Below are 17,476 nucleotides of genomic sequence, written 5' to 3'. Positions count from 1 at the left end.
GTATGAGGCAGTATGAGTATGACAGTATGATGCAGTATGACACCGTATGAGGCAGTATGAGGCAGTATGACACCGTATGAGGCAGAAAGGCAGTATGATCTGGACAACGTATGATGAGGCAGTATGACATTTTGAGACTGTATGACACCGTATGAGGCAGTATGAAGGCAGTATGAGGCAGTATGACACAGTATGAGGCATTATAAACACGGTATTAGGCAGTATGACATGTCGTATGCGGTCGTGTTGTGGCAGTATGACACCGTATGAGGCAGTATGAGCCGTATGAGTGCAGTATGGCTGCAGTATGAGGAAGTATGTCCCGTATGAGGCAGTATGAAACTGTATGAGGAGTATGAGTATGAGGCTGTATGAGGAGAGTATGACACATGAGGCAGTATGACATCATGAGGACTGTATGAGGCAGTATGAGGACTGGCACATGACACCGTATTATCATCAACAGTATACACCGTATGAGGCAGTATGACACCTTCCTGTGACCTGTCATAGGACTGTCAGTATCAGTATGAGGCAGTATGACACCGTATGAGGACTGTCAGTATGAGGCAGTATACCTGTATGACCTGTCAGTATGACACCGTATGAGGCAGTATCAGCACCTGTGACACCGTATGAGGCAGGACACTGAGGCGTATGAGGCAGCACCTATGACAGTATGTCATCGTATGAGGATGACATCGTATCAGCACCTATGACCAGTATGTCAGTATATGAGGCAGTATGACACTGTGAGGCAGTATATCAGCACCTATGACACCTGTCATGAGGCAGTATGACACCGTATGAGGCAGTATGACACCTGAGGCAGTATGACACCGTATGAGTCATATGACACCGTATCAGCAGGCTGTGACCAGTATGAGGCAGTATGATACCGTATGAGGCAGTAGACAGTATGACCTGTCATAGGACGGCAGTATCGTATCAGCACCTGAAACTAGATCTGGACAACTTGATGACTGACATTTTGAAACTGTATCAACAGCGGACCTGTGACCTGTCATAGGAATGTTCTGTGACCGTTCAGTGTAAACCATTTAAACGGTGTTATGTCGTTTAATGAATGTGACTGTCGTGTTGTCAGCACCTGTGAGCTGTACGTTCTGGGGGTTTTGACCAGCAGGAAGAAGCCTCCGTGACCTGCATAGGGCTGCAGACAGGAAGTGTCCCCGACGCTGAAACTGTAGGGAGAGAGGACTGAGGAGAGAGGACACATTATTATCATAGGACTGTAGGGAGAGGACTGGCACAGACACACATTATCATCAACAGTCATACAACCTTCTCCTTCCTGTGACCTGTCATAGGACTGTCGTATCAGTAGCTGTGACCTGTCATAGGACTGTCGTATCAGTACCTGTGACCTGTCATAGGACTGTCGTATCAGCACCTGTGACCTGTAATAGGACTGTCGTATCAGCACCTGTGACCTGTCATAGGACTGTCGTATCAGCACCTGTGACCTGTCATATGACTGTCGTATCAGCACCTGTGACCTGTCATAGGACTGTCGTATCAGCACCTGTGACCTGTCATTGGACTGTCGTATCAGCACCTGTGACCTGTCATAGGACTGTCGTATCAGCACCTGTGACCTGTCATAGGACTGTCGTATCAGCGCCTGTGACCTGTCATATGACTGTCGTATCAGGACCTGTGACCTGTCATAGGACTGTCGTATCAGTACCTGTGACCTGTCATAGGACTGTCGTATCAGCACCTGTGACCTGTCGTATCAGTACCTGTGACCTGTCGTATCAGCACCTGTGACCTGTCATAGGACTGTCGTATCAGCACCTGTGACCTGTCATAGGACTGTCGTATCAGTACCTGTGACCTGTCATAGGACTGTCGTATCAGCACCTGTGACCTGTCATAGGACTGTCGTATCAGCACCTGTGACCTGTCATAGGACTGTTGTATCAGTACCTGTGACCTGTCGTATCAGCACCTGTGACCTGTCATAGGACTGTCGTATCAGCACCTGTGACCTGTCATAGGACTGTCGTATCAGTACCTGTGACCTGTCGTATCAGCACCTGTGACCTGTCATAGGACTGTCGTATCAGCACCTGTGACCTGTCATATGACTGTCGTATCAGTACCTGTGACCTGTCATAGGACTGTCGTATCAGTACCTGTGACCTGTCATAGGACTGTCGTATCAGTACCTGTGACCTGTCGTAGGACTGTCGTATCAGTACCTGTGACCTGTCGTAGGACTGTCGTATCAGCACCTGTGACCTGTCGTATCAGTACCTGTGACCTGTCATAGGACTGTCGTATCAGCACCTGTGACCTGTCGTATCAGTACCTGTGACCTGTCATAGGACTGTCGTATCAGCACCTGTGACCTGTCATAGGACTGTCGTATCAGCACCTGTGACCTGTCATAGGACTGTCGTATCAGCACCTGTGACCTGTCGTATCAGCACCTGTGACCTGTCATAGGACTGTCGTATCAGCACCTGTGACCTGTCATAGGACTGTCGTTTCAGGACCTGTGACCTGTCATAGGACTGTCGTATCAGTACCTGTGACCTGTCATAGGACTGTCGTATCAGTACCTGTGACCTGTCATATGACTGTCGTATCAGCACCTGTGACCTGTCGTAGGACTGTCGTATCAGCACCTGTGACCTGTCATAGGACTGTCGTATCAGCACCTGTGACCTGTCATAGGACTGTCGTATCAGTACCTGTGACCTGTCGTATCAGCACCTGTGACCTGTCATAGGACTGTCGTATCAGTACCTGTGACCTGTCGTATCAGCACCTGTGACCTGTCATAGGACTGTCGTATCAGCACCTGTGACCTGTCATAGGACTGTCGTATCAGTACCTGTGACCTGTCGTATCAGTACCTGTGACCTGTCGTATCAGCACCTGTGACCTGTCATAGGACTGTCGTATCAGTACCTGTGACCTGTCATAGGACTGTCGTATCAGCACCTGTGACCGGTCATAGGACTGTCGTATCAGTACCTGTGACCTGTCATAGGACTGTCGTATCAGTACCTGTGACCTGTCATAGGACTGTCGTATCAGTACCTGTGACCTGTCGTATCAGTAGCTGTGACCTGTCATAGGACTGTCGTATCAGCACCTGTGACCTGTCGTATCAGTACCTGTGACCTGTCATAGGACTGTCGTATCAGCACCTGTGACCTGTCATATCAGTACCTGTGACCTGTCATAGGACTGTCGTATCAGTACCTGTGACCTGTCGTATCAGTACCTGTGACCTGTCATATTAGTACCTGTGACCTGTCGTATCAGTACCTGTGACCTGTCGTATCAGTACCTGTGACCTGTCATAGGACTGTCGTATCAGCACCTGTGACCTGTCGTATCAGTACCTGTGACCTGTCGTATCAGTACCTGTGACCTGTCGTATCAGTACCTGTGACCTGTCGTATCAGTACCTGTGACCTGTCGTATCAGTACCTGTGACCTGTCGCGCGGTGCCGTTGAGTGTGTCCATGCCGTTGACCTCTCTGAAGAGAACACTCTGTCCAGTCTGGAGGCCGTGGGTCCTGCTGTCCATACAGGTTACCACCCCTGGGTTACCCTACAGATCAGAGGTCAGAGGTCAGAGAGGAGGGTGTGTGTGTGTGTGTGTGTGTGTGTGTGTGTGTGTGTGTGTGTGTGTGTGTGTGTGTGTGTGTGTACCTGTGTGATGTTCTGGATAAACATCTCCTTGGCCTCCTCTCCAGTGGGGTCCGACACCTCAAACTGGTCCCCGAAATCACAGAACACTCTCACACAGATCCCATACGCGTCACATCCAATGAACTGCAAGGGAACAGAGACGAGATACTTTTAGTTCCCGGGGGGGGGGACATCTCTCCTGTCTCCTCACTGCAAGGGAACAGAGACGAGATACTTTTAGTTCCCGGGGGGGACATCTCTCCTGTCTCCTCACTGCAAGGGAACAGAGACGACATGCTTTAAGTTCCCGAGGGGGGACATCTCTCCTGTCTCCTCACTGCAAGGGAACAGCGACGACATGCTTTTAGTTCCCGGGGGGGGGGGGACATCTCTCCTCTCCTCACTGCAAGGGAACAGAGACGACATGCTTTTAGTTCCCAGGGGGGACATCTCTCCTGTCTCCTCACTGCAAGGGAACAGAGACGACATGCTTTTAGTTCCCGGGGGGGGGGGGACATCTCTCCTGTCTCCTCACTGCAAGGGAACAGAGACGACATGCTTTTAGTTCCCGGGGGGACGGGGACATTTCTCCTGTCTCCTCACTGCAAGGGAACAGAGACGACATGCTTTTAGTTCCCGGGGGGGGGACATTTCTCCTGTCTCCTCACTGCAAGGGAACAGAGACGACATGCTTTTAGTTCCCGGGGGGGGGCATCTCTCCTGTCTCCTCACTGCAAGGGAACAGAGACGACATGCTTTTAGTTCCCGGGGGGGACATCTCTCCTGTCTCCTCACTGCAAGGGAACAGAGACGACATGCTTTTAGTTCCCGGGGGGGGGACATCTCTCCTGTCTCCTCACTGCAAGGGAACAGAGACGACATGCTTTTAGTTCCCGGGGGGGGGGGGGGGGACATCTCTCCTGTCTCCTCACTGCAAGGGAACAGAGACGACATGCTTTTAGTTCCCGGGGGGGGGGGACATCTCTCCTGTCTCCTCACTGCAAGGGAACAGAGACGACATGCTTTTAGTTCCCGGGGGGGGGGGGGGGACATCTCTCCTGTCTCCTCACTGCAAGGGAACAGAGACGACATGCATTTAGTTCCCGGGGGGACATCTCTCCTGTCTCCTCACTGCAAGGGAACAGAGACGACATGCTTTTAGTTCCCGGGGGGGGGGGGGGGGACATCTCTCCTGTCTCCTCACTGCAAGGGAACAGAGACGACATGCATTTAGTTCCCGGGGGGGGGGGACATCTCTCCTGTCTCCTCACTGCAAGGGAACAGAGACGACATGCTTTTAGTTCCCGGGGGGGGGGGGGGCATCTCTCCTGTCTCCTCACTGCAAGGGAACAGAGACGACATGCTTTTAGTTCCCAGGGGGGGGGCATCTCTCCTGTCTCCTCACTCACCATTGACCAGGGCTCTATTCCATATATAGGGCACCATTGACCAGGGCTCTATTCCATATATAGGGCACCATTGACCAGGGCTCTATTCCATATATATGGCACCATTGACCAGGGCTCTATTCCCTATATAGGGCACCATTGACCAGGGCTCTATTCCCTATATAGGGCACCATTGACCAGGGCTCTATTCCCTATATAGGGCACCATTGACAAGGGCTCTATTCCATATATAGGGCACCATTGACCAGGGTCTGAGTCTCAACCTGATAGGAGGGTCTCTATATGTAGAGGTCTCACCCTGATAGGAGGGTCTCTATATATATATAGAGGTCTCACCCTGATAGGAGGGTCTCTAGAGGTCTCACCCTGATAGGAGGGTCTCTATATATAGAGGTCTGACCCTGATAGGAGGGTCTCTATAGGTCTCACCCTGATAGGAGGGTCTCTATAGGTCTAACCCTGATAGGAGGGTCTCTATAGGTCTCACCCTGATAGGAGGGTCTCTAAAGGTCTCACCCTGATAGGAGGGTCTCTAGAGGTCTCACCCTGATAGGAGGGTCTCTAGAGGTCTCACCCTGATAGGAGGGTCTCTAGAGGTCTCACCCTGATAGGAGGGTCTCTAGAGGTCTCACCCTGATAGGAGGGTCTCTAGAGGTCTCACCCTGATTGGAGGGTCTCTATATGTAGAGGTCTCACCCTGATTGGAGGGTCTCTATAGGTCTCACCCTGATAGGAGGGATTCTATAGGTCTCACCCTGATTGGAGGATCTCTAGACGTCTTACCCTGATTGGAGGCTGATGGAAGTGACAGAAGTCGTTGATTTTCTTCTGGAGACTCAGCCTGGCCTCAGTCAGGATCACACACTGGACAACACAACAAGGACAGTCAACAGTGTTTAAAATCCAGTTCTTTACAGTCCCATCTGTCTGGATCACTCATCAACAAGACGTGTGTGTGTGTGTGTGTGTGTGTGTGTGTGTGTGTGTGTGTGTGTGTGTGTGTGTGTGTGTGTGTGTGTGTGTGTGTGTGTGTGTGTGTGTGTGTGTGTGTGTGTGTGTGTGTGTGTGTGTGTGTGTGTGTGTGTGTGTGTGTGTGTGTCTCTCTCTCACCTGGTACCTCTTGAGGAAGCAGAGGTCAGTGGAGAGGTCGAGAGAGGAGGAGGACGTGTCCACGTGGACGTAAGGGTTCAACTCCGCTACCCTGGGATGGACCGCCACAGCCCTGGGAGAGAAAGGAGAGACAGAGACAGAGACAGAGACAGAGACAGAGACAGAGAGAGAGACAGAGAGAGACAGAGAGAGAGAGAGAGAGAGAGAGAGAGAGAGAGAGAGAGACAGAGAGAGACAGAGAGAGACAGAGAGAGAGACAGAGAGAGAGACAGAGAGAGAGACAGAGAGAGAGACAGAGAGAGAGAGAGAGACAGAGAGAGAGAGAGATACAGAGAGAGACAGAGAGAGACAGAGAGAGAGAGAGAGACAGAGAGAGACAGAGAGAGAGACAGAGAGAGAGAGAGAGAGACAGAGAGAGACAGAGAGAGAGACAGAGAGAGACAGAGAGAGACAGAGAGAGACAGAGAGAGACAGAGAGAGACAGAGAGAGACAGAGAGAGAGACAGAGAGAGACAGAGAGAGACAGAGAGAGAGACAGAGACAGAGAGAGAGACAGAGACAGAGAGAGACAGAGAGAGAGACAGAGAGAGAGACAGAGAGAGAGAGTCAGAGAGAGACAGAGAGAGACAGAGAGAGACAAGAGAGAGACAGAGAGAGAGACAGAGAGAGAGAGAGAGAGACAGAGACAGAGAGAGACAGAGACAGAGACAGAGACAGAGAGAGACAGAGACAGAGACAGAGAGAGACAGAGACAGAGAGAGAGAAATACCAATTCAAACAAAAAAACTGGGTATTTTGGGGGAAAGTTAGGGGATTGTTTCCCGACCCCTTCGTTTCCTGTTTCCTGTTTCCTGTGTTACCGAGACGCCACAAATGCTGTCGACGCAACAAGCAGCCTGGCCTCAGAGCAATACGCTACAGCTGGCAAAAAGACAGTGGGCGTGTCGCGCAGTGACGTCACGCCGATGGGCGTTCCTTGACGTAACTGCAGACAGGACTGGTCTCACCTGTTCCTCTGAGTCAGCACATCGTCCTGTCTGAGGAAGAAGTTGGAGCCCAAGTCCCACGTCTCACACTGCTTAGGGTCATGCAGCGTCAACACCTACACACACACACACACACACACACACACACACACACACACACACACACACACACACACACACACACACACACACACACACACACACACACACACACACACACACACACACACACACACACACACACACACACACACACGTCAATAAAGCCAGGTCCCCCTAATTAAATCCATTTCACTCTCATGAAACATGATGACCAGAGATTCCCTATATAGTGAACTACTATAGACCAGAGCCCTATTCCCTATATAGTGAACTACTATAGACCAGAGCCCTATTCCCTATATAGTGAACTACTATAGACCAGAGCCCTATTCCCTATATAGTGAACTACTATAGACCAGAGCCCTATTCCTTATATAGTGAACTACTATAGACCAGAGCCCTATTCCCTATATAGTGGTACTACTATAGACCAGAGCCCTATTCCTTATATAGTGAACTACTATAGACCAGAGCCCTATTCCCTATATAGTGGTACTACTATAGACCAGAGCCCTATTCCCTATATAGCGGTACTACTATAGACCAGAGCCCTATTCCCTATATAGTGAACTACTATAGACCAGAGCCCTATTCCCTATATAGTGGTACTACTATAGACCAGAACCCTATTCCCTATATAGTGGTACTACTATAGACCAGAGCCCTATTCCCTATATAGTGAACTACTATAGACCAGAACCCTATTCCCTATATAGTGGTACTACTATAGACCAGAACCCTATTCCCTATATAGTGAACTACTATAGACCAGAACCCTATTCCCTATATAGTGCACTACTATAGACCAGAACCCTATTCCCTATATAGTGCACTACTATAGACCAGAGCCCTATTCCCTATATAGTGGTACTAATATAGACCAGAACCCTATTCCCTATATAGTGAACTACTATAGACCAGAACCCTATTCCCTATATAGTGAACTACTAGTGACCAGAGCCCTATTCCCTATATAGTGAACTACTAGTGACCAGAGCCCTATTCCCTATATAGTGAACTACTAGTGACCAGAGCCCTATTCCCTATATAGTGAACTACTAGTGACCAGAGCCCTATTCCCTATATAGTGAACTACTAGTGACCAGAGCCCTATTCCCTATATAGTGAACTATTATAGACCAGAGCCCTATTCCCTATATAGTGCACTACTATAGACCAGAGCCCTATTCCCTATATAGTGAACTACTATAGACCAGAGCCCTATTCCCTATATAGTGGTACTACTATAGACCAGAGCCCTATTCCCTATATAGTGAACTACTAGTGACCAGAGCCCTATTACCTATGTAGTGAACTACTAGTGACCAGAGACTTATGGGGAATAGGGTACAATTTGGGCCACAGCTTAAATCTCACTCACCTTCACACCTGCCAACACGATGTTCTTTGCTGTGAAAACAGGGCAGAGACGTCTGGCGTCGGTCACATGACAGGAAATACATGGACACAATACATACTGTAAACACTCACTCAACGCTATTGGCATGTACCATCATGCTATGTCATGTCACTTCATGGCATGTTCTGGCATTTTCCGTCATGCTATGTCATGTCGCTTAATGGCATGTTCTGGCATGCTATGTCATGTGACTTAATGGCATGTTCTGGCATGTTCCGTCATGCTATGTCATGTCGCTTAATGCATGTACTGTAATGTCATGTCATGTCGCTTAATGGCATGTTCCGGCATGCTATGTCATGTCACTTAATGGCATGTTCTGGCATGTTCCGTCATGCTATGTCATGTTGCTTAATGCATGTACTGTAATGTTATGTCATGTCGCTTAATGGCATGTTCCGGCATGCTATGTCATGTCACTTAATGGCATGTTCTGGCATTTTCCGTCATGCTATGTCATGTCGCTTAATGGCATGTTCTGGCATGCTATGTCATGTCACTTAATGCATGTACTGTCATGCTATGTCATGTCGCTTAATGGCATGTTCTGGCATGTACCGTCATGCTATGTCATGTCACTTAATGGCATGTACCGTGATGCTATGTCATGTAATGTCACATAATGTAATGTTATGTCATGTAATGTCACATAATGTAATGCTATGTCATGTAATGTCACATAATGTAATGCTATGTCATGTAATGTATAATATAATGCTATGTCATGTAATGTCACATAATGTAATGCTATGTCATGTAATGTCACATAATGTAATGCTATGTCATGTAATGTCACATAATGTAATGCTATGTCATGTAATGTATAATATAATGCTATGTCATGTAATGTCACATAATGTAATGCTATGTCATGTAATGTCACATAATGTAATGCTATGTCATGTAATGTCACGTAATGCTATGTCATGTAATGTCACATAATGCTATGTGCTATTTGATGCGTCTGCCACCTACCGATCTCCACTCCCAGTCCTCCCATTCCACTGAGGAAGACAGAAGACTGAGCCATCTGCTGCATAGCACTGTCCCCCAGGACATACCTCTGACGACTGGAGGGAGGGGGTTTAGGGAGGGAGAGGGTTTAGGGAGGGAGAGGGTTTAGGGAGGGAAAGGGTTTAGGGAGGGAGAGGGTTTAGAGAGGGAGAGGGTTTAGGGAGGGTTTAGGGAGGGAGAGGGAGGATGGGGGGTTAGGGAGGGTGGATGGGGGTTTAGGGAGGGAGAGGGTTTAGGGAGGGTTTAGGGAGGGAGAGGGAGGGAGGATGGGGGGGTTAGGGAGGGAAGGAGAGGGAGGATGGGGGTTAGGGAGAGAGAGGGAGGATGGGGGGTTAGGGAGGGAAGGAGAGAGAGGATGGGGGTTAGGGAGAGAGAGGGGGATGGGGGGTTAGGGAGGGAAGGCGAGAGAGGATGGGGGTTAGGGAGAGAAAGGGAGGACGGGGGGTTAGGGAGGGAGAGGGGAGAGAGGGAGGGAGGATGGGGGGTTAGGGAGGGAGGGAGAGGGAGGATGGGGGTTAGGGAGGAGGGGTGAGGGAGGATGGGGTTAGGGAGAGGGGAGAGAGGGAGGGAGGATGGAGAGGAGCGAGAGGGAGGCATGGAGAGGGATTAGGGAGAGAGGGGGAGGGAGGCAGGGAAGAGGGGGAGGCAGGGAGAGGGATTATGGAGAGAGGGGGAGGGAGGCAGAGAGAAGGATTAGGGAGAGAGGGGGAGGGAGGCAGGGAAGGCGGGGAAGATCAAATTATGTTGTTGTGAGTCAGTAAGCACATAGAACATGTTTTGTTGGAACTATCACTGGTATGTCATTGTACCCACTTAAAATAGGTAGTACGAGATTTACCTGTACAGGGAGTCATCAATCTCCATGGAGTCAGCTGACATCTCGGGAGGGGAAAACTCACTGGTCCTAGAAGCACTAGATATTGAGAGAGATCATGGAGGAGAGAGTCCTTCTGATGTCAGGGTTATATGAACTCTGTCCTGGCTCCCGCGGGCCCTCAGCACTACACAACTGATTCAAATAATCAAAGCTTGATGAGGAGTTGGTTATTTAAATCAGCTGTGTAGTGCTAGGGCAACAACGTGCAACCAGGGGGGACCCAAGGACCCAGAGCGGATCTCAGGACCCAGAGTTGGAACCCAGGACCCAGAGTGGACCTCAGGACCCAGAGTTGGAACCCAGGACCCAGAGTGGGCCCCCAGGACCCAGAGAGGGGCCTAGGACCCAGAGTGGACCCAGAGTGGACCCCAGGACCCAGAGTGGACCCAGAGTGGGCCCCCAGGACCCAGAGAGGACCCGGAGTGGGGCCTAGGACCCAGAGTGGACCCAGAGTGGACCCCAGGACCCAGAGTGGACCCCCAGGACCCAGAGAGGACCCCCAGGACCCAGAGTGGACCCCCAGGACCCAGAGTGGACCCAGAGTGGACCCCAGGACCCAGAGTGGACCCAGAGTGGATCTCAGGACCCAGAGTGGGCCCCCAGGACCCAGAGAGGACCCCCAAGACCCAGAGAGGGCCCCCAGGACCCAGAGTGGGCCCCCAGGACCCAGAGTGGGCCCCCAGGACCCAGAGTGGACCCAGAGTGGACCCCAGGACCCAGAGTGGACCCAGAGTGGATCTCAGGACCCAGAGTGGGCCCCCAGGACCCAGAGAGGACCCCCAAGACCCAGAGAGGGCCCCCAGGACCCAGAGTGGGCCCCCAGGACCCAGAGTGGACCCCCAGGACCCAGAGTGGACCCAGAGTGGGGCCCAGGACCCAGACTGGACTCATGACCCAGAGTGGACCCAGAGTGGAGCCCAGGACCCAGACTGGACCCCAGGACCCAGAGTGGACCCAGAGTGGGGCCCAGGACCCAGAGTGGGGCCCAGGACCCAGACTGGGGCCCAGGACCCAGACTGGGGCCCAGGACCCAGAGTGGGAAGCCTTGGTCTACACCACTGTTCTACACCCTAGTCCCTTCACTGCTTTGGATGTAAATGACAGGAATAAGAGACTCCCTCTGTCCTCTAGAGGTCGACCTCTACTCTCCTCCACCAACCCACTCATTTCAGAGGAGTTTGTGGGACGTAGTGCACACTTTACAGACCAGGACATATAATTGGGACGCACCCATAGACTGGATGTGCAGGCTTTCAATCCAACCCAGTACTTAAGAGTCCTGATACAATGGACCAACTTTTTATCCATCCATTGAGTTGATTTATCAGGTGTGTTAGTGCTGGGCTTGTAAACAAAAGCCTACACACCCTGTGTGTGGGTCTCTGGGGACCAGGATTAACAGGAAACTGTTCTGTCCTTACAGGTGAGATAAAAGAGCAGGAATACCTGTGTCACGTTATTCTTGAATACATTATTTTTTCCGCTAGCTTTGTCTGTGTAATATCTGATAACACGATGTTGTCACCCCGGGATATCCTTATGTGCAGCAATAGCTACAGAACAATCCTCTCACTATATGATGATACTCAGCTATCCAATGGTTTTTCCGACTCAGCTAGCAACATCAAGCTTTCTGTTTATTTAGCGAAATGTATCTATCTAGCTGCATCACCACCCCAAATGAAGTTGATAACTGAGTAAAGTTAGCTAGCTAAATAAACAGTATTGCTAACTAGCTAATGGGCTGGCTAACTAGCTAATGGGCTGGCTAACTAACTAATGGACTGGCTAACTAGCTAATGGGCTGGCTAACTAGCTAATGGGCTTGCTAACTAGCTAATGGGATTGCTAACTAGCTAATGGGCTTCCTAACTAGCTGATGGGCTTCCTAATGGGCTTGCTAACTAGCTATTGGGCTTCCTAACTACCTAATGGGCTTGCTAACAAGCTAATGGGCTTCCTAACTAGCTAATGGGCTTCCTACCTAGCTAATGGGCTTCCTACCTAGCTAATGGGCTTCCTACCTAGCTAATGGGCTTCCTACCTAGCTAATGGGCTTCCTACCTAGCTAATGGGCTTCCTACCTAGCTAATGGGCTTCCTACCTAGCTAATGGGCTTCCTAACTAGCTAATGGGCTTCCTACCTAGCTAATGGGCTTCCTACCTAGCTAATGGGCTTCCTAACTAGCTAATGGGATTCCTAACTAGCTAATGGGATTCCTAACTAGCTAATGGGCTTCCTAACTAGCTAATGGGCTTCCTAACAAGCTAATGGGCTTCCTAACTAGCTAATGGGCTTCCTAACAAGATAATGGGCTTCCTAACTAGCTAATGGGCTTCCTAACTAGCTAATGGGCTTCCTAACTAGCTAATGGGCTGGCTAACTAACTAATGGGCTTCATAACTAGCTCATGAGCTTCCTAACTAGCTCATGGGCTTCCTAACTAGCTAATGGGCTTCCTAACTAGCTGATGGGCTTCCTAACTAGCTGATGGGCTTCCTAACTAGCTGATGGGCTTCCTAACTAGCTAATGGGCTTCCTAACTAGCTAATGGGCTGGGTAACTAGCTAATGGGCTTGCTAACTAGCTAATGGGCTTACTAGCTAATGGGCTGGCTAACTAGCTAATGGGCGTCCTAACAAGCTAATGGGCTTCCTAACTAGCTGATGGGCTTCCTAACTAGCTAATGGGCTTCCTAACTAGCTAATGGGCTTCCTAACTAGCTAATGGGCTTCCTAACTAGCTAATGGGCTTGCTAACTAGCTAATGGGCTGGCTAACTAGCTAATGGGCTTCCTAACTAGCTAGCTTCCTGGTCCCAAAATCTGCAGCTAGCTACAATAACATGAGGACGTTATAAGAGCAGTAGTAACACTAGTAGTAGTACCATATTACATATTTTGAGGTTGACAACTTCTCAAAGCCTTGTCAATAGCTAACTTATGTGTTTATGTTGCTAGGAACGATGGCTAACCTAACTTAGCATTGACTGCTTACTCAGAAGGGCGTTAGCTAGATTTATACATCTGCATTTGCTTGCTGTTTTTGGGGGGTTTTAGGCTGGGTTTCTTTAAAAACACTTTGTGTACATCGGCTGATGTAAAAAGAAAAGGCTTTATAAATACATGGTATTGATTGATTAATACCGGGTCAGTGCAAAAAAAAAACTCCATAGACTTGAAAAGTCATGACTTCTCAAGCACAAATCTCCCTGTGGTTGCAGATACGGGATGTCCATCATGGTATTTGTGAATGTTGCGAAAAATGCGCTTTAAAAAATCGTCATTCAGAGACGAAATATCTTACCTGTCGGTGTACGATAGGTTCATTGAGTTGTTGTTGTTACGAATGAAGGGTTGTGTTCAGCTACAAAAAACACATCAAACTGTTCCGGGTTACCCAGATCACATGACAAGGTTCACGTTTAAAATTATAATTATTTGATAGATTATTTAAAAAATAATAAAATACAACAAACAACTGAAACAAAATTGTTCTGGGATATCCAGACAAGTGATTTGTTCTTTCTCTCGGGAGTATTTGACATTGCGGGCAATTTTTTTTATACCAGATTCCATATTAAGTGCAGGCATCATAGTGCATAGTATCATTGGTCCTTTTAAAAACCTGCAAGACACCATTTTACATTTTAGAAGAAAACAGAGACACTGTTCAAACAGCCAAAGTTCATCTGCCCAGTGAAACATTTACAACTCAGACTCTCTAATGGGGGTGAGGGGGAAGGGGGGGGTGAGGGAGGAGAGGGGGTGGGTGGGGTGAGGGAGGAGAGGGGGTGAAGGGGTGAGGGAGGAGAGGGGTGAAGGGGTGAGGGAGGGAGGGGTGAAGGGGTGAGGGAGGAGAGGGGTGAAGGGGTGAGGGAGGAGAGGGGGTGAAGGGGTGAGGGAGGAGAGGGGGTGAAGGGGTGAGGGAGGAGAGGGGGTGAAGGGGTGAGGGAGGAGAGGGGTGAAGGGGTGAGGGAGGAGAGGGGGTGAAGGGGTGAGGGAGGAGAGGGGGTGAAGGGGTGAGGAGGAGAGGGGGTGAAGGGGTGAGGGGGAGGAGAGGGGTGAAGGGGTGAGGGGGAGGAGAGGGGGTGAAGGGTGAGGGAGGAGAGGGGTGAAGGGGTGAAGGCGTGAGGGAGGATAGAGGTGAGGGAGAAGAAGGGTGAGGGGGTGAGGGAGGAGAGGAGGTGATGAGGTGGGGGGGTGAGGGGAGATTAGGTGAGTGGAGAGAGGGTAAGGGGGTCAGGAGATTAGGGGAGAGGGGGTGAGGATGAGAGAGGTCAGGTGCTGAGGGGAGAGGGGGTCCGGGTCTAAGGGTACTGTACTCTTGGCCCTTGGACCCTTAGAACCTAGAGTTAGTCCTGGTCAGGTCCCATTAGGTGAGTGGAGAGAGGGTAAGGGGGTGAGGAGGTGAGGGGAGAGGGGGTCCGGGTCTAAGGGTCCTGAACCTAGAGTTAGTCCTGGTCAGGAAAAACCCAATGATGACGTCACTAATTTTAGTAAATTATCCTACTGTAGGGAGACTAGTTAGTTAGACTGTAACAATAGATAACAGATAGACAGTAGACCTGATGTTGTTAGTTAGTTAGACTGTAACAATAGATAACAGATAGACAATAGGCCTGATGTTGTTAGTTAGTTAGACTGTAACAACAGATAACAGATAGATAATAGACCTGATGTTGTTAGTTAGACTGTAACAATAGATAACAGATAGACAATAGACCTGATGTTGTTAGTTAGTTAGACTGTAACAATAGATAACAGATAGATAATAGACCTGATGTTAGTTAGACTGTAACAATAGATAACAGATAGACAGTAGACCTGATGTTGTTAGTTAGTTAGACTGTAAAAAAATGACTTAAATGTAATGTAATGTAAATGTAAAGTGACTGTTCCACTGGATGTCATAAGGTGAATGCACCAATTTGTAAGTCGCTCTGGATAAGAGCGTCTGCTAAATGACTTAAATGTAAATGTAAATAGTAGACCTGATGTTGTTAGTTAGTTAGACTATAACAATAGATAACAGATAGATAGTTGACCTGATGTTAGTTAGACTATAACAATAGATAACAGATAGATAGTAGACCTGATGTTGTTAGTTAGTTAGACTATAACAATAGATAACAGATAGATAGTAGACCTGATGTTGTTAGTTAGACTATAACAATAGATAACAGATAGACAGTAGACCTGATGTTAGTTAGACTGTAACAATAGATAACAGATAGATAGTAGACCTGATGTTGTTAGACTGTAACAATAGATAACAGATAGACAGTAGACCTGATGTTGTTAGTTAGTTAGACTGTAACAATAGATAACAGATAGATAGTAGACCTGATGTTGTTAGTTAGACTATAACAATAGATAACAGATAGATAGTAGACCTGATGTTGTTAGTTAGACTATAACAATAGATAACAGATAGATAGTAGACCTGATGTTGTTAGACTGTAACAATAGATAACAGATAGATAGTAGACCTGGTGTTAGACTATAACAATAGATAACAGATAGACAGTAGACCTGATGTTGTTAGACTGTAACAATAGATAACAGATAGACAGTAGACCTGATGTTGTTAGACTGTAACAATAGATAACAGATAGACAGTAGACCTGATGTTGTTAGACTGTAACAATAGATAACAGATAGTAGACCTGATGTTGTTAGTTAGTTAGACTGTAACAATAGATAACAGATAGTAGACCTGATGTTGTTAGTTAGACTGTAACAATAGATAACAGATAGACAATAGACCTGATGTTGTTAGACTGTAACAATAGATAACAGATAGACAGTAGACCTGATGTTGTTAGTTAGTTAGACTGTAACAATAGATAACAGATAGACAATAGACCTGATGTTGTTAGTTAGTTAGACTGTAACAATAGATAACAGATAGATAGTAGACCTGATGTTGTTAGTTAGTTAGACTGTAACAATAGATAACAGATAGATAGTAGACCTGATGTTGTTAGTTAGACTATAACAATAGATAACAGATAGACAGTAGACCTGATGTTAGTTAGACTGTAACAATAGATAACAGATAGATAGTAGACCTGATGTTGTTAGTTAGACTATAACAATAGATAACAGATAGACAGTAGACCTGATGTTGTTAGTTAGACTGTAACAATAGATAACAGATAGATAGTAGACCTGCTGTTAGTTAGACTGTAACAATAGATAACCGATAGATAGTAGACCTGATGTTGTTAGTTAGTTAGACTGTAACAATAGATAACAGATAGATAGTAGACCTGATGTTGTTAGTTAGTTAGACTGTAACAATAGATAACAGATAGATAGTAGACCTGATGTTGTTAGTTAGACTATAACAATTGATAACAGATAGACAGTAGACCTGGTGTTAGTTAGACTATAACAATAGATAACAGATAGATAGTAGACCTGATGTTAGTTAGACTGTAACAATAGATAACAGATAGATAGTAGATCTATATAGAGCTGACTGGATCATGTCACGTGGTCCATATTAGTTAACAGTGGACCACAGGTCATCACAACTGTCTGGTTAGTGGTTACTTACAAAGCTACATGTACAACAGGATCAAACTCCGTGTGTGTGTGTGTGTGTGTGTGTGTGTGTGTGTGTGTGTGTGTGTGTGTGTGTGTGTGTGTGTGTGTGTGTGTGTGTGTGTGTGTGTGTGTGTGTGTGTGTGTGTGTGTGTGTGTGTGTGTGTGTGTGTGTGTGTGTGTGAAGCCAGCAATCTCTGTCAACCATCCCTCCCTTCATATTGGCCGAAGGGCAACCCCCTACGGTACCTCCCCTCTGAACTCCTGCCAAAAACAACACACACATACCACACACACCAGAAAGGTGCTCAGGTTGCGAAGTCCCCCGTTTT

General features: G+C 47.9%; 2 protein-coding genes across 2 annotated transcripts in view; one reads left to right on the top strand and one right to left on the bottom strand.

Moving 5' to 3' along the window:
* The window catches only part of uba6 (ubiquitin like modifier activating enzyme 6), a 55,441-nt gene extending 41,453 nt beyond the window's left edge, over positions 1–13,988 (bottom strand). Inside the window, exons 1-10 of the mRNA XM_046335782.1 lie at positions 13,900–13,988; positions 10,555–10,629; positions 9,678–9,772; positions 8,664–8,692; positions 7,202–7,296; positions 6,195–6,306; positions 5,868–5,948; positions 3,697–3,819; positions 3,472–3,595; positions 1,112–1,221 (exon numbers count right to left, since the gene is read on the bottom strand). Of these exons, the coding sequence (XP_046191738.1) occupies positions 1,112–1,221; positions 3,472–3,595; positions 3,697–3,819; positions 5,868–5,948; positions 6,195–6,306; positions 7,202–7,296; positions 8,664–8,692; positions 9,678–9,772; positions 10,555–10,629; positions 13,900–13,922 (867 nt within the window). The 5' untranslated portion in view covers positions 13,923–13,988. The remainder of the gene's footprint in view (positions 1–1,111; positions 1,222–3,471; positions 3,596–3,696; positions 3,820–5,867; positions 5,949–6,194; positions 6,307–7,201; positions 7,297–8,663; positions 8,693–9,677; positions 9,773–10,554; positions 10,630–13,899) is intronic.
* A 3,401-nt stretch (positions 13,989–17,389) lies between these two features.
* LOC124020556 (glyoxylate reductase/hydroxypyruvate reductase-like) overlaps positions 17,390–17,476 on the top strand; it is a 10,333-nt gene continuing 10,246 nt past the window's right edge. The window contains exon 1 of the mRNA XM_046335793.1: positions 17,390–17,476. This exon is cut by the window's right edge and continues 246 nt beyond it. The gene's annotated coding sequence lies outside the window, so the exon portion shown is untranslated.

This window comes from Oncorhynchus gorbuscha, unplaced genomic scaffold (genome assembly GCF_021184085.1).
Source record: "Oncorhynchus gorbuscha isolate QuinsamMale2020 ecotype Even-year unplaced genomic scaffold, OgorEven_v1.0 Un_scaffold_854, whole genome shotgun sequence".
NCBI lineage: Eukaryota > Metazoa > Chordata > Actinopteri > Salmoniformes > Salmonidae > Oncorhynchus > Oncorhynchus gorbuscha.
The sequence above is the reverse complement of the archived record's forward strand: the minus strand, read 5'-3'. Positions and strand labels throughout refer to the sequence as shown.